Source organism: Gossypium arboreum, chromosome 2 (genome assembly GCF_025698485.1).
Source record: "Gossypium arboreum isolate Shixiya-1 chromosome 2, ASM2569848v2, whole genome shotgun sequence".
Lineage (NCBI taxonomy): Eukaryota > Viridiplantae > Streptophyta > Magnoliopsida > Malvales > Malvaceae > Gossypium > Gossypium arboreum.
In genome coordinates, this window is record NC_069071.1 from 112,529,558 (window position 1) to 112,548,312 (window position 18,755).

Genomic DNA, 18,755 nt, shown 5'->3' on the forward strand with positions numbered 1-18,755 from the left:
ATATCAAATTGTTATTTATCTTTAATTAATTAAATTAATAAGAGATAAATAATAAATAAAAGATTTAAATTCTTATAAAACAATCAAATGGAGCAGTTAAATTCTATAAGAACTCTCTTTTATTCAAGTAATTGACACTATAAAAAGGGTTTACCAAAGCAATTCTATAGATTCACAAGTTCAAGAAGCCTAGAAAATTTTTACATATTTCTCTAAAGAAGCTCAAGAACTTGAAGAAATTCTAAAGAATGCTCATCAATTAGGGAGAAAAGTTGTCTTCCGATCCAATTTAATCGTGGAGAAGAAGTTAAAAGTCGTTTTTGAAGAAAGTAGTCACCTTTTGATCCAAATTAGCTGAAGAAAGGAGATCCAAACCTGTTTTAAGACCAAGTCGTCACGACACTTGAAGCAATCCAAGTCAGATGACCCTTGGATCAAAGTTAAATCAAAGAGAAGAATCAATTGATATTTTTCTTTATATTCAAGAAATTTTATAAGATTGTAACTTTTTTTCAAATTATCAATAAATTTGACTTCGAATTGTCAAGTCAATATTTCAAGCTACTCTTGCAACTTATTCGGCTTCATCATCAAACACCAACGTTCCTTCCTATCCTTTTTGCACTAGGCAAAAGAAGAATTTAATATGAAAATCTACCAGAGAAGCTCAGTGAACAATCCAATGTGCAAGATACCAATAATAAATGAAGTTATAAATATCGATTGTTACATAAAGTAACAACGACAAACAAAATGCTCAAAGTTTTATTTCCATTCAACTTTTTTTCATTCTTGAAGATACTTGTGTAAGGGTATTTATACAACAAAGAATACTTTTGCTACCAACAATAATAATATCACTAACCCATTAACTGTTAGTAGCTGACTTAAAACAGACTTAACAAACAATATTTATCTTAACATTCCCCTAGTTTTCTAACTTTTGTTGAATTGATCTTCACTCGACAGCACTCGCAATGCTTCTCTAAAAGTAGAAAATTATTTTGCTGTAATTGGTTTTGTAAGCACATTAGCGACCTATCTTTCTGATGGAACAAAATTGACGTGCACTATGCCATCAAGAACTTTTTCATACACAAAACGATAATCAATTTCCACATGTTTCACCTTAGCATGATGAGTAGAGTTTGTAGCCATTGCCATTATTGATGTGTTATCACACCATGCAACTGGTATTTGTTTAACAATCACACCAATCTCAGTTAGAAGTTGCTTTATCAATAACAACTTAGACACACAATTTGTTAAACTTCGATACTCTACTTCTAATGAGGATCTAGACACAATAGTTTGCTTTTTGGAACACCATGCAATTGTTGAAACATTTTCAAATATTTATAGTGTTCCAATAACTATAAATGAATGGGTGTAATTAATCAAAAGTTATATTATTTGATTTTTGAAAATAATTATAACTATTTAAATAATATTATTTGAATAGTTATAATATTAAATGAATAATTATATGTTTATTTTAAAGGCGTTATTATTCAAAAGACATCTATTGAAAGATGTCTCTATGAAGATACATGAAAATTCCTATAAATAGGAATGAGATTTCATTTAGAAATCACACCAACAAATTCTAATATTATGATATTTCATTTGGAAATCACACCAACAAATTTTAATATTATTTCTTTCCTTCATTCAGTTTCTAATATTATTAGATTATTCTATAAAGTATTACTACAGAAATCTTTTATACAAATTGAGTTTCTTGTTATACATTTCTCAGTGCGTAGTGGACTATTCTCGTCAGCTCAAAACACAAATAGTTATTGGCTTCATTGTATTCTCGAGGTTAATTTACTTGGAACTCATTTGCACACCGAAGATAGGCAGGGGCGAATATAACCTTAAATATAGTGGCTTGATACACGCCTTGAAGCCTTGTCCTATTTCTTCTTTTTTTGTTCAAGTTCCATTCATGTTTTCGAGATTTTCCTCACTAGAGATTTGTAGTAACAACAATTGGATTGGAACCAAGATAAGTGCAATAACCTATAGTTGATCTTCTCTCTTCAACAATGGAGGCCCAATCAGCATCAGAGTAGCCAACTAGGTCAAACTGTCCTATTGTGAAATACAAACCATAATTCATAGTGCTATTCAAATACATTAACACTCTCTTTACAGCCTTCCAGTGAGTGTCACAAGGTGCATTCATGTACTGACTAAGCTTGTTGACACAGAATGCAATCTTTGGTCATGTAATGCACACATATTGTAGTTTGCAAATAACATTCTAATATTCATGAATATCAACAAGTGGACTACCATATGCAACAGTCAACTTGGGAGTGCCTACCATAGGAGTAGGAGTAGCAGTGGTTGCAGTCATGCCTGTGCTATGAAGCAACTCTGAAATATACTTCTTCTGAGAAAGAAACATGTAACACCCCCTACCCCAAGCCATCACCGGAATAGGGCTACGAGGTATTACCGGACTTATACACTAAACATTTATACAAAACTGAGTCATAAACTTTACATTCCAGATCAATTCTTATCAAATTTCATCTTAAAATCCTTAATATGGGCCTACGAGGGCCAATATATGTTTTAGAAGTGATTCAAAACTAAACTGACAACTTTAGAAATTTTTCCTTGAAGATAAGGGCACATGCCCGTGTGGCCTGGGACACGCTCCTGTGGCCTGGAACATGCCCGTGTGGCCTGCCCATGGGCAAATTCTGACTTTTTCACACGGCCTAGGCACACGCCCATGTGACTTGGCCGTGTGAAAACATAATTTTTAACCATTTTAAAGCTATTTTCACATACTAAGCACACCCTATTCATGCCCAAAACATTTACTTATATATCTTGATCAAATAACATTCATCAAACCTTTCAAACTTAGCAAATTCTCATTCATTCATTTCATTACCTCTTAAGGATTATGCACCACATTTACATTCAAAATATAAAACATTTACAAGTGACAAATACCAAACCTAGTACATGCCACATATCTAAAAGACAGATGCATCACCAAAATTGAGCTGAGATCGGGATCGACTCGGATGCTTGACTGAACTTCAACTTTACCTAACTGCATGCACGAAAATAATCATGACAATGAGTATTGGAAATACTCAGTGATATTATCATAATTCAAATTATAACAACAATAAAATATCATAACATACATAGATAATTAGCAAATCATACATATAAATTCATATCAAACTATCATATTTTCCATTATATCATTTCCAATGTTAGATCCAATAAATCATCAATGAGATTTCAATTAACTCATGAACCTTTGATTTATCTCTCAACCACATATAATTATTCAATTCACATTTCAAATATGAACACTTTATGAACCTTTGGTTCATGCCTTCAATCTCTTTACAAATTTCATCTCACATTCCATCTTACAATATCACATTCTCATTTCATTCAATAGCACAATTAATCAAATTCATTTGATTTTATTATTTCACTTATTTTCCCCTATTAACATGACTCGGACTTTGGCGGATACATGGATCCAACCAACACACCAGAATGGCAACCAACACCTCATCGGATAGTTCGAAGTAAATAAGTGATGACCAACTCCTCATCGGCTAAGCCAAAGCAAAGTGGCGACCAACGCCTCATCGAATCTATCCGAAGCAATAATGACACACCAAGTGTCTCATCGACTCGAGGTCGAAGAATCCCTGAACTCTTCCTATCCTATGGCATGCCAACTATATCCACCCTAGCCTGACTAGTTAATAGGGCATCAAAATCACATATTCATATCACTTCACTTTCAGTTGATCGTAATTGTAGTGGGCCAATTTAGCCCGGGCCCGTATAAACACAAAACCAAAAATTATTATAATAAAAATATTATAACAGTCCATTAAATGTCCATTTACAGACTTTGACCCAATCACTAACCCAATACCCAAACTAATACCCTAGTCCAAACCTATTACAAGCCCAAACCTAGACCCAAATACCCTACAGCCCAAAAACAAAAAAATCAAGGCAGAACCCTAGCAGCTTTTGCTTGCGCCGCAGCAGTCCCAGCCTCCATGTGCCTTCAGCACTGTATGACCACGTCCGCGCCTCCGTACGCCCCATGCCAAGGGCCAACGCATGCCAGCGAACTCCGTACCTGCAAGCAAATACGAAAACACTAGCGCAGCAAAGAGAAAGAAAAAAACGACAAGAAACTTGTATTTTCTTTTTCATTTTTCTCTATTTCCGGCTATAAAAGCCATGTAATAGCCATCGTATATTTTTTTACGCACACAGACGCAATATACGTATACAAAAACACGCAATAAAAGGCAATCAAATACAAAAAAAAAAAGAGAAAGGTGATTTTTTGGCTTGCGATTTCTATACTCCTTTTCTTTTTCTTCTTTCTTTTAATGATTTTAGGTGATTTTTTGGCTTGCAATTTCTATACTCATTTTCTTTTTCTTCTTTCTTTTAATGATTTTTACTCAAATCCTTCATCAGTGCATTTAGAAAAATAAAAGAAAAAGGAAAAAAGGGTCTTACCTGGGAAATACGCCGTAGACCTCCTTCTGCTTTGTTGACATTGAAGCCAGGAGGAGATTTTGAGGCTGAAAAATCATCCTTTGGGCTTGGATGAGCAGGTCGTTGCCTGGGGAATAAGAATTGGTGGTTGGAGGGGTGACTTGGGATTCGGCTAAGGCAAAAAAGGAGGAGGCTAGGGTTGTTCTCATGGTTCAGCTGAATGAAGGCCTCATTTGGCCTTTATAAAGAAACAAAAACGGCGCCATTTAAACCCTCTTCAATGGTTTAAAATGACGTCGCCTAGAGCCAGCCCGACCCGATCTGGCCCGTCGTCCCTGGGACCAGCGTGTTTTCGTGGTGAGGGGATATTTGCATGTCAAGCCCTCCCCTTTCGCATGTGCAGTCAATCGCGTCCAATTGGTTTTGTTCCATTTTTTAATTTGGACTTGTAATTTGTGCGTGTTTACAATGTGGCCCGCGTTTAAACGCTACGCCTTGGGAGCTGGTATATTTCCAGTTTAGGTCCCGCTGTGTTTGCGCGCATCGCATATTGGTCCTCTTTCTGATTATTTTATTTATAAATTAGCCCTTTCATTCTAATTGTATTTTAATTAAATCCCTTTGATTTGTATAATTCATTTTTTTATTATTCGCTCGATTTTTTTTATGAATGTATACTTTTTTTGAGTTTTTAGGATGATTTTGCCCTCTTGACATAAAATCTTTATTTCAAATTTTTATCATGTTATTTTAAAATGTTTTTTGTATAATATATCCTTTAAATATTCTTATATACTATTAAATATATGTAGTTCATGATAAAGTTGGATTTTATTCTATATATCTTATTAATTCTATGTTACTTCACATATATTATTTCTTTTGAATCCATTTGCATATATATTAAAACCTTATGAATATAAAACATATTTTATCATACTTTTTTGTTTTTAAAAACCTTTCATATTTTATATGTTTTTTTAATTTTCTTTATTATATGTGTATGGTTTATTTTGATATTTCATTTTAAAAAATATTTTGTACATTTTTGAATTCTTATATCATATAATCATTTTAAAATTTTCTTCATGTAATTTTATGTTTAAAAGATTTATATAATATTTATCTTCATATATCAATATTTATATATACATATACATGATTTATATCGAATTACTTATTTAAATCCCTTTTGAATATGTTCATATTTTTATTTTTACTTATATATATATATTCTTTATTTCTTTTAAATCCAATTTTGGTATTATATATTTTGTTTGTTTCAAATACTTTCCTATATTATTATCCTTTTGTATATGCGTTGTTTATATTAAGCTTTTTACTTCATGTATATTAATTATTGTGGATGAATAAATCTTGTTTCAAATTATTTTTGTACAATCATTAGTTTCTTATTACATAGTTAGTAGTTCATATACATTCTTTTAAATATTTTTATATGGTTATACTCATATAATCTATTTATCTTAAAACTTTCTAACATGTACGCCATTGGTTTAAAAATTTATATTGACATCCATTACTATATTTATGTATATTATATATAATCGATAAATTTTGGGTTTAAATTGTTTTGTATAGTTTTCTTTTCAAAATTCTTCTTATAATACTATTTTTGAAATTCATTTATATGTTAAAGTTTATATATTATTTACTCTATATTTTTATTGTTTGATGATCTAACTCAAATTTTTGTGCGTATATAAATATTCCTAGTTTCTATAAAATATTTGAATTCTAGCATATGCTAGCTTTTATGATCTATTTATTTTATATCATGCTACGTATATTATTGTGTGTATTGTTTTGGTTGTGTTGAATTGTTATATTACTATTTTCGTCATTGTATTATTATATCAATTATTTCCCATGCATGATCGTAATCGGGTTAGTTTTTTTAGGTTAGTTATACTTAATTATTAGTTTGTTAATTGATTGTATCTCATGTGAGTATATTATCCTATATCATTGTTTTCCACTTGGTTTATGAAATTTGGTTTTATAAGATCCAAATCTTTAAGTTTAATTTTTGTTTTATTTCAAGTAAAATTAATACATTTTAAGCTAGTTTAATAACTATTCATTTAAAAATTCTTTAAAACGGAGGCAATACTCGGTGTTTGGCAATTCGGGAATCGTGCCCTATCGTGCTGGGTTACGATTTCTCGTTTATTCAAAACAATCGAGTATTCCTTTGGGATTTCACTCATGCTTTTAAAAATTCTTCAAAATGAAGGTAATGTTCGATGTTTGGCAATTCGGGGAATCGTGCCCTATCGTGCTGGGTTGCGATTTCTTGTTTGTTCAAAATAATCGAACATTCCTTTGGAATTTCATTCATGTCTTTAAAAAATCTTCAAAACGAAGGTAATGTTTGATGTTTGGCAATTCGGGGAATCGTGCCCTATCGTGCTGGGTTGCAATCTCCTGTTTGTTCCAAATAATCGAATATTCCTTTAGGATTTCACTCATGTTCTCCAAATTCTAAAATAAGGCAATGTCCGATGGATAGAAATTCGAGGAGTCGTGCCCTACTGTGCTGGGTTTCGATTTTCTCATTGGACTAAATAATTGGACATCCTTTTGCGGTTTTCAACATATAAACTTTTGGAAGTCGAAATTTATTATGTTTTCAAGGGCATAAAGGATCATGTCCTATCATGCTGGATGTGATGCTATATTCCTCTTAAACAAGAGAATTTTGATGACCAACTCGGGTTATTCAAATGTTATTAAAAGGAACCACATTTCAAAAACATTTTTAAATCTTAGACATAAGGACAGTATTTAATCGATTTGGTACCAATTTTGGTGCAATGAGGGTGCTAATCCTTTCTTATACGTAACCGACTCCCGAACCCGTTTTCTCAAATTTCGTAGACCAAAATCGTTGTTTTAGTAAGCCAAAATGTCTTATTAAAATGACCAAACTTCTTGGTGATCCAATCATACCTAAACAAAAAGATTGGTGGCAACTCCACATTTTCATTTTTCAAAAAGTCGATTCCCCATTTTTTTTTTTAAATTTGAAAGATGGTTTCGACAGTAATCATTCGAATTCAAATCCATCGCAATAACAATTCAATCACAATTTCAAATTCACCACAAATCATTATACAATTCAATTTCACACATATATACATTCATCAATCAAATCCAATTCAAATATCACTACTTACCTCTCATTCAAATTCCATACACATATTAAAATTAAACATTTAATAAGAAATAACTTGAATTATGATAATACAAACCGATATTTTTCTCGAGCTATTCCTCGATCACTTTTTCCTTTCCCTTCGTATTCGACATCTCGGTTTCCTTTTTTGCTAAGAAAATTAGCATAAGTACAATTAATTAATTACACACATATTTTATATAAAATAATAACTTTTCATGTAACTTTTACCTAAATCCCAAATTTGTCCTAACCATTTTCATCTTCTCCCTTTTTACAATTCACATCATTTTCTTATTCAATTTTCATCAAAACTTTAATATAACCATCAAATTTTCATCATTTTTCCATAATTTTGAATTTCTTCCAATTTAACCCCTAAAATTCAAAACTTATAGGCTAGTTCACAAAATAGTCCTTTAATTAATTTTAATCAACAATTCTATCAATTTGATCCCTAATTTCATCATTTATTCAACATAAACCCTACTCAAAATTCTATCAACTTTCAACATTTCCACATAAAATCAAGAGTACTTTACTCTAAGACTCCAAAAACATCAAAATCACAAAGAAAGGGACTTAATTGACTTACTTTAACTTCAAAGCTTTCAAACCCTAATTTCTCCTTTTTCTTTTCTTTTCTTCTTTCTTTCCCCAATTTTCGTGACTTCTTTCTAACTTTCTATTCTTTTTCTTTTGTTTCTTTATTTTATTATTCTTTATTTCATTTTATTTACTTAACTAATATTTAATTATAAAATATCTATATAATAACAAATAAAAATAATACATGTGTCTTTATACACACATGTACACATGTATTATTCCACACCATACATTTGTCATTATCTCATTTAATAGATAAAATATAATAATAATAATAATAAGTAAATATATTTTACTTAATAAATAAGTAAATATATATATAACATACATTTTACTAATAATTTAAAACACATGTATTTATTCTCTATCTTACACATGTCACTAATTTAGTTTAATTACTAATTTATTCATTTATCCTTTCTCTATTTTATAATTAATCTTTTACGCTCTATTCAATTTAGTCCTTTCTACTAATTACTTCTAATTAAAAATAAATTCACCTAATTAAAATCTAATTCAACCCATAACTAACTTCGTAAATATTTTTAATAAATATTTACGGACTCGTTTTCCTAAGACAGAGGCCCTAAATTCACTTTTTCGGTGCCCGTGAAATATGGGTCGTTACAAAACAAATCATCACAGGAGGTGTGGTGAACCTTTATACCCAGAAAAAAAAATGACGCTCGATCATGTCTTTGAGAGAGAACTTGTTGTGAAGCTGCTTGATGATCTGGCTGACTTCTTCACATGAGCTATCTGTCATAACTATATCATCTACATATACCATTAGAAAAATTGTGGAGGCATCATTTACTTGAAAAAACAATGATAGATCAGCTTTAGACGCTTGAAAACCAAGTTGCTCTACCAAATGTTGCCTTAATGTATGAAACCAAGCTTGAAGGGCCTGTTTTAAACCATACAGTGTCTTGTTCAATTTACACACAAGTTGTTCTCCATTTGCTCCGTGCATCTCAAAACCTAGTGTTGATCCATATAAATTTCCTCAGTCAATGTGTCATTAAGGAAAGCATTATTCACATCAACTTACCTTAACACCTATCCATGAATAACAACAATTGCCAGAATAGTCTGTATTGTTACAGCTCGAACCACTGGGCTAAAGGTATCACAAAAATCAAAACCAACATTTTGAAAGAACCCTTTAGCTACTAGCCTTGCTTTATACCTGTCCAGAGATCCATCAGGCTTCTTCTTCACTCTGAACAACCACTTACAACCAATTGATCTCCTGGAATATGGGAGAAGACAAAGGCTCCAAGTATCATTTTTAAGAAGAGCGTATAACTCACTGTTCACCGCTTCTTGCTAGTAAGATGAGCTCATTACTTTATGAATATCAATAGGTACAGTAGCAGAGAAACTATCGGTAGGCAACATATCAAATGAACTAGTTACCCTAGTAACATATGCTTTTGGTTTAAAGGTACCTACTTTGCTACGAGTAATCATAAAATGAAAATTAGTGGCCTGAGATGGCTGACCTAGAGTTGGACACTCAGTTGGTGAATAGGAAATAACTACCATATTATTAGAAGGTGAAAATTTTGACACACTAAGAGAAGCTAATTCATTGGTGTATTAGATGACAGAGATAAATTTGTAGACTAACGAGGTGACTCGTGATTTGAAACTAAGGTAGATGAAAATATAACTAATTTTGAACTAGATGGTACAGTTGAGGGACTACTGGACAACTTAGATGTATGTATAATACTTTTAAATGGAAAAACACTTTCATGAAACATGACATGACAAGATACAAACACCCTACCTGAAAGATCTCGACACCTATAACCTTTGTGTTGAGGAGAATAGCCTAAGAATGTACATAGAGCTGATCAAAATTGAAGGTTGTTAGTATTATAAGGTCTAAGCTTAGGGAAACATAAGCAACCAAGTATTCTAAGTGGCAAATAATCAGGTATAACACAAAAAAAATTCATAAGGAGAGATATTGCCTAGTGATAAAGAGGGTAACTTATTTATTAGATTGCACTACTGAAAGCTTTATCCCAATAAGTCAAGGGCATGCACGCATGAGCCAACATAAAGAGACTAGATTCCACAGCTTATCTGTGTTTTTGCTCAACATTACCATTTTGCTTAGAGGTGTAAGGACACGTGAGCCTGTAAGAGATACCTCTTTATGATAGATACCATTTCAACGGTTGAAACTCACCCCCTCCATCCGTCTAAAGCACTTTTAATTTGACCCCAAGTATATTTTCAACTTCTTGGTGAAATTGAGGAAAGACTGTAACAACATCTATCTTTTTCTTCAAAAAATAATGCCACATTTTCAATGCTTGAAACTCACCCCCTCCATCTGTCTAAAGCACTTTTAATTTGACCCTAAGTATTCTTTCAACTTGTTGGTGAAATTGAGGAAAGACTGTAGCAACATCTGACTTTTTCTTCAAAAAATAAAGCCATGTGTATCTAGTATAAGCATCTGTAAACACCACATAAGAAGAGAAACCATTTGAACATACTAGAGTTGGCTTCTAAACATCTACAGCCACCATCTGAAGATGAGCAGTATATTCGAACGTAGAAGCAAAAAAAAGGTAATTTATTTTCTTTGCCCAGATAACAAGCAACACAATCAACCAAATTTTTATTATCACTCATAGGTGCATTACAGTGAGTCAAAGCTTTCTTAAGTGTATCTAAACATTGATGCCTTAGTCTAGCATGTCATACAACTAAAAGAATGGATTTTACAATAGCAAGACACTATGTTGAAGTAGCAGGTACAATAGATTTGACAACAGTGTTTAGATGTAATTTGTAGAGACCATCATGAATTGATCCTTAAAGAAGAACTCGAGTTTGCAAATCATGCTCTTAACATCTAGTAGGAAAAAACTCAAACACTACCTAGTTGTCCTTTGCAAATTTAGACACAAACATAAGATTTTTAGTAATACCAGGCACAAACAAGAGAGACCTCATATACAATGGACGAGAACAAGTAAGTTAAGATGTCTGGCCAGTATGAAGAACAGGTAAGGTAGATCCATTACCCATATACACTTTACCTGGGCCATTGTATGGAGTACTTAATTCCATTGTTGAAGTAGAGTGAGTGAGATTATGTGTGGCATCAGAGTCTAGATACTAAGCATTATCTCTAACAGTGTTAGGCGTAGCAACATAAGCTTGAGGATTAGGACTCAAAATAGGAGTAGCTGTTGAAGCACTTCAAGGCTACTGTGTTGCACAAAACAGGTTGAACCATGCATTTATAGAAGTTGGAGAAGGTGAGAAAACCCAATTTCCATATGTAACCATTGCGGGAGAAGACATTGGTAAACTAAATGAAGGCACCCATGATGACATTGATGATCCATTACCAAACATACACACATTTGCTTGTGGAGGCTGAGAACCAATACTCTTGTAAGTGGTATCAAACCTATGATAGCAACAATCAACAAGATGCCTTGTTTTTCCACAAAGTTGGCACTAAATGTGAGAGCTAGGCATGCGACCACGTCTCTAGCCACGTGAGGAACTCAAAGTAGGACGATAAGTAGGAATTGAATTGTTGTCTACCACTGAAGCAATCTGTTGATGAGTAATCATGATTGCTGAACTAGGAATCTCAACTACAGTAGATTGCATTCGTGCTTCAACATTAAAAAACATAATAGTAATAGTCTGAACACTGGAAGGTAGTTGACTTGCTATTATGACAGTTATAACTGATTCATACTTAAGAGAGAAACCATTTAGAATGGCAGTAACATGCGCATGTTCACTAATAACCTTACCACAACTAGCAAGACTATCATAGTAGCCTTTAACCTTAATCATGAAATCCTTCATTGACAAATCTCCCTTATGCTGAGATTAGAGAGCACATCTATAGAACATTAACCTAGACATGGTTTTACTACCATATATAGTAGCAAGAGTATTCCATATCTATGCACTAGAATCCTTGCCAATAAGTTGAGGTAACACACTTTGGCTAATAAAAGAAAGAAGTCAATATGCAAGTGCATTGTCCTATTGCTCGTACAGGAAAAAAACAGGATTTTCTTGAAGCACACCATTTTCATCAGAGATCATCGATGGAGGAACAACAGTTTGAGGATCAAGAAAATGTTACAGCTTGTAAGTTTTGACTGCAAGAAGTATCTATTGACTCCATAGCAAATAATTGGAGTCATCAAGAAGAATATTAATCTTCTTGGTGGAGAAGAAGTGGCTATCAAAAATTGAATTAGAAACCATTGTTGATGCAGTGGGATGAACCATGAATGCTCCACATGTCCTTAAAAATCCGTAAAGAAAGAGACCTGATACCATGTTAAACAAAGTAACAAAGACAAACAAAATGCTTAAAGTTTTATTTCCATTCAACTTTTTTTCATTTCAGAAAATATTCAAGTAAAGGTATTTATACAACAAAGAATACTTTTACTGCCAACAATAATAACAGCACTAATCCATTGACTGCTGACTTACAACAAACTTAACAAACAATATTTATCTTTAACACCGATAAACTTAAGGAATTTATCAAAAATAAAAGTATTTAAAAATCAAATCTATGTTGAAAATCCATAGTAAGTCTTCTCAAAAACATTGATTATTTTTTTCCTCCACCCACAAAGTGGATGGTTGATATTTTAATAAGAATAAAATCACGTGGTTTGATTGTCCTCGAATTTACATAAGCGAATACAAGTACTGTGGCATTGTCAGATACCCCCTTAGTAACTAACTTTTGTTGTTTTAGCATAAAAGGTAGGGTATATTTTTTCCATTATTTTATAAATATTTCTTTTTAATTCCACTAAAAAAAAACTATTAGTACACTTCGAATAGCTCCTTTATAACAACATAAATTTTCCACTGTCTGATTGGTACGACCTTCAATTCAATTCACAATCTCTTTTATCCTTCTCTAATGGAGCTTCAAGCTTCTTTGTTCTTCTTGATCCTAATATTTCTTTTATATCTCTTGTTTTCTTTATTGATCAAGCCAAAACTATGGTGCAACTGTGAGATTTGCAGTGCTTATCTCACTTTAAGTTGGTCAAAACAATTCAATAACCTTTGCGATTGGTACACTCACTTGTTAACAAACTCTCCTTCAAAAACCATCCATATCCATGTCCTTCGTAACACAATCACAGCAAACCCTGAAAATATTGAATACATGCTTAAAACCAAGTTCCATAATTTCCCAAAAGGGAAACCTTTTTCTATCATCTTGGGTGATTTCCTTGGTCGTGGTATATTCAATGTTGATGGTGATTCGTGGAAGTTTCAAAAGAATATGGCATCAATGGAGCTTGGGAAAACTTCAATATGTTGTTATGTGTTTGATATCATCAATTGTGAGATCAAAACAAGGCTTGTTCCATTATTATCAAAACAAGACCAAGTTTTGGACTTACAGGATGTGTTTAAAAGGTTTTCATTTGATGTTATTTGTTGGTTTTCTTTTGGGATTGATCCTAGTTGTCTTGAGCTTTCTTTACCCATGTCGAAATTGGCTATGGCTTTTGATTTAGCTTCGAAATTATCAGCTGAAAGAGCCATGAATGTTTCACCACTTGTATGGAAGATTAAAAGAGCGTTGAATTTAGGCAGTGAAAAGGAATTAAAAAGGGCTATTGAAAGGATTAATCTTTTAGCTAAAGAAGTGATTAGCCAAAGGCGTAAAACTGGGTTTTTGAATAGTAATGATCTTCTTTCTCGTTTTATGTCTATTATTAACGATGAAACTTATTTGAGAGACATTATTATAAGCTTTTTATTAGCTGGTCGTGATACTGTAGCTTCGGGTTTAACAAGCTTGTTTTGGTTATTGTCTAAGCATTCAAATGTTGTGTCGGCTATTAAACAAGAAGCTGATCGTATCATTGGTGAAAACAAGGAGTTGACAAGCTTTGATCAAATGAAGGAACTTAATTATTTACAAGCAACAGTGTATGAAAGCATGAGACTCTATCCTCCGATTCAATTCGATTCCAAATTTTGTCAAAACGACGATGTTTTACCTGATGGCTCGATTCTGAAGAAAGGAACTAGGGTTACTTATCATCCATACGCCATGGGACGTATCGAAGAGATATGGGGTGAAGATTGCTTGGAATTCAAGCCAGAAAGATGGTTGAAACACGACGGCGTTTTCTTCCCTCAAAACCCTTTCAAGTACCCCATTTTCCAAGCCGGATTCAGGGTTTGTTTAGGGAAAGAGATGGCTCTTTTAGAGATGAAAATGGTGACGCTTTCACTCATTAGGAGATTTCAAATCGAATTACTGACACCACCATCACCGGATCAACATCCACAGTTCTTGCCGGGATTGACCGCAACTTTCAGCGACGGACTTCCTGTCTTAGTACGAAACATCCAACCTCAACCATAAACATCATGGTAAGGTGAACCAATTAAACAATTTGCAATGTGATGTATGATTTAATGGCCAATATGTGGTTAAGGAAAAGGTGTTTATATGTACACATATAATTATTCGTCACTCGTTACGACATATACATATTAGATCGATCTTTATCTTGTACAAAATTATGGGTGGTTAGTGTTTCCTTTCATCTTTTTTAATTGTAAAATATAGATTGGATTTTTGTTCTCCAATTATTGCACCTATCTTTCTTACTTCTTCAATTCAAGTAAAGAGAAAATATCATCTACTCATCTATATTAGTTATTAGATTTTATTTTACTTTCTTTATTCAAAAAATAGATAAATTAATCCTTGTACATTAGACTTTTATAATACTATTATAACTTAAACAGCTTGAATTGTTGCATCTAATCCAACCCAGTTTCATATTTAGACACAAGTTAAATGCAACAGTTTGAGGTTTTTAAGTTACAACAGGTTGGGTGAACATATCAAGTCAGTTAAAAATTATGTCGTTTCTTAAATTAATGTCACGTTATTAAATTAATTTCATCTCATAAAATTAACAATATTTTTCATCTGCTATAAAAGGGTAAAAGTACTACAAAGGCCCTATATGTAAGATTAAAGAACAAATAAGTCATCCTGTTAAAAATTTTATCTATTTTACTGTTAAAAACTAGCCATTATACGTCAGCATAAGGTAAATGTGACATGTCACATGTCTAGTTACTATATCAACCCACCAATTTTTAACATAACAAATGAATGAAATTTTAATAGAAAGATCAATTTGTTCTTTAATCTAACGTATAGGGACTAATTTACACATTTTTTAAGTAGAGAGAATAAAATGTAATCTAACTCCACGCTACAAAAGGGACCATTTAGATTTTTTTTAAATATATAAAGACCTAATTTTGAATATATAAATATCAAAATACACTCCATGCTATAGTATAAGAATATATACCGTAATAATTTGATCATTTCCTTGCATTAGCAAACCCCATGAAAATCAGAGACAGCTTGTAACACCCCAAACCCGGCTTGGACGTTATGACCGGATCTGATGCGCCACATTGATGCGTTCAAAACATTCTGTATTACTTAGTTTGGAAAAGCTGAGTTGGTGTTGTAAAAGACACTTTTAAAGGTAGGTTAAAGTGAATAGAAGCTGTGCACCAGGTAGGAAACCAGGAAAAAGAGGAGGTGAGTCCGTTGGACTGCTTAAGTACCAAGCTCTTCCCGGATCCAATCCTAGACATGCACACCACCATTGCCACACTCTAACATCTCGTATAATTTTGAGAAAATCGTTTGATTATGTCCGTCTTAAGAAAATGTTTAAGTTGAAAACGTTTGTTTAAAATATTTATTTCCTTGGAAAAACATTTACTTTGCGGAAACTTTGCGCGTCATCGTGATCTTTTAAAAATCAAGTAGTTTTATAAAAGCGAACCCTAGTGCTAACCAGTTTAATAATCCCCAAAATAAAAATAATTAAAAAGAGCGGCCTTATTACAACTTTAAACATAATAAAAATAAAATAATCCAAATTAAATGCTAAACTTATTTAAAATTGGCAATCCATCTTCATGGCCACTCTGAATCCCTTGACTCCAAGTCCACCAACTAGGGCTCACCCGCAAGGAGGGAAGAGGAAGGGGTGAGTTTGGGAAACTCGTATATCAGAAACCCATCCAAAGCCCAATTCAGCTCGAGCCCATTGGGCCTAAGCCCTATTCAGATAACAGTACACAGTAGGCCGAAGCCCTTTTCAGAATACAGTAGCAAGGCCTTAGCCCCTTTTACATAACAGTGTGGCCCATAGGCCCAGTTCAGTAACATGAGTATCAACAGAAATAATGAATGCAAGCCCATCTGGGGAGACTACTCAACCCACCAACCGCTACACCGCCTGCACCAGCCCTACACACCATGTGGGAATATCTCAACCCACCCAAATTTACACACCACAGTTGCAAAGAACGCACTCAAATTTCAGTCGATTGAGGCAAAGCCTCCAAGACGTGGATGAACCACTTTCAAGATTTCCTCCATTAATACCCCAACCCCATGCAATGAGATATTAATAAAAGCATATCATGTAAAATACAACATTGATCAATCATGTAGTTCACCAATTTAAAACCCTAGGGGTATATCGGTAATTTTGCTCTTTAGGGTAATTTGGTAATTTTGCTCTTTAGGGTAATTTCGTGATCTACGCTCTTGCACAAGCTAATTCAGTAATTTTTATCAGTTTTATGCAATTTGATTCCACCATCTACCTAATGAGCTAATTTGCCCATCTCTTACCCATATTGGTCCAGTAAGCCCATTGGGCCCAGTTTTGGCCCATCAAGCCCCTTTTTCCGAAATACGCTAAAGCATCACGCGAACGTGCTTAACACCTTGCGGTGCCAGATCTAACAATTCCTCTATGACTTGAGAGCATTCACATACTTACATGACCATGAAATGCCGAAATTTCGGCATTTCGGCTTTTGCCGAATTGAACTAAGAAAGGGTGTTCGGTACACACCTGATTCGCGACGACTGCTTCTGAGATCCCTTTCGATGTCCTACAATTTATTAGCACAGTTCTTATTTACAAACCATAATCACTAAACCCCCAAAACTTACTTACCCATGATCGAACCATATCCCTAAAACCTTTGAAACCTTACCTTTTGCCAAAATCGATAGTTAGCTCGAATCGATTGCTCCAATGAACCACGCCTTAGATTCAACGCTTAAGAAGACTCTAGTCACCGAAAGAAAACATCGATTAAAGACTCTTAGAGCCATATGCCCAAATCGACACCTCCCTAATTTTAGGGACTTGACTTTTCTTAACTTTGCAAAATAAGAACAGATCCGAGATGATACGTACTTACCCCTTACTCCCACTTGATTTCCACGCAATCTAGTGTAGATTTATCTATCAAACGACGGTAGAACTCGATTCCCCAAAGTCTTGAAGTTTCGCTATAAGCCCCCAAATCTATGGTTTTTCGCTTTTGTGTGATGAAGAAGATGATAATGTGGGGCTACAACCTTGAAGTAAAATTGCGGTCGAGATCTAGGATTAAGAAAAGATAATTGCAAATTAATAAAAACAAAAGAACATAGGAGAACACGGCTTTGAAGAAATCGACACAAGCAATGATCACAGATTTCGGCTTTTATGGATTCGCAAAAGTATTGATGAATAGCGGTATGATGAATAGTTTTGAAGAAGAAGAAAGAAAAATAGAAGAAGAGGAATAGGGAGGTGGTAGTTTGGCTAGAGAGGAAAAAGAGAGGAAAAACAACCCTAAGGTGTTAAAGCGAAGAAAAACGGCACCACTCAATACCCTAAGTGCCGAAATACTAACAACATAGCCCCCCGCCGATTTTTCCTCTTTAATTCCCATAATTCGCCAACTCCTAGCCTCATCCAAATCCCTTAAATCTCTCCCTTATCCCTCCTTAATCCAAGCATTTAAACCGATCCAACTCTTCTTTAGCAGAATCCACCGAACTCCAACACTTACCCCTCCTGCACTAAAAAAATAAATGCATCTATTTGCCAACACAGGGAATCGATCCCTTGCCTTCCCAAAGCTCCACACGCCACTTTTCTAGGAGCCTAGTGGCATCACCCTTGCCACTTAACCAAGGCTCTTTTTGTGATGCAATTTACCCATCACTCCACTTAAGGCCACTTAGCCAAAACCCCTAACTCCTAAGTCTAAAATTCCAAAAATTCAACTGGGTTTTGGCCAACCCATGGGCCTTCTATAAGCCCATTTACCTACTCAAAATACTAATTCCACATCCAAATACAAAATTTTAAAAATCTTTACAAAATATTGAAAATCGCGAATAAACCCGAAAATCAGGATGTTACACAACTGTGGTGAACTAAGCTCAGGGTCAGACCAAATAAATCCAACAAAAGCAGTAAACCCTGGTCTCATCTATGACATCAACGAGGATTTATACATTAGCTTCCTTTGCAAACAA

The 18,755-nt window shown here is 33.7% G+C and overlaps 1 protein-coding gene across 1 annotated transcript; it reads left to right on the forward strand.

Moving 5' to 3' along the window:
* The first annotated feature begins 13,186 nt into the window (after positions 1 to 13,186).
* LOC108466790 (cytochrome P450 94C1-like) lies at positions 13,187 to 15,031 on the forward strand. Its single transcript, XM_017767156.2, has one exon. The coding sequence runs from the start codon at positions 13,275 to 13,277 to the stop codon at positions 14,742 to 14,744; it is 1,470 nt and encodes a 489-aa protein (XP_017622645.1). The 5' UTR covers positions 13,187 to 13,274; the 3' UTR covers positions 14,745 to 15,031.
* The last annotated feature ends 3,724 nt before the right edge of the window (positions 15,032 to 18,755 follow it).

Bases quoted from the DNA above. Each gene is read 5' to 3' on its own strand.
- LOC108466790 (XM_017767156.2), top strand. From the start codon at position 13,275: ATGGAGCTTCAAGCTTCTTTGTTCTTCTTGATCCTAATATTTCTTTTA.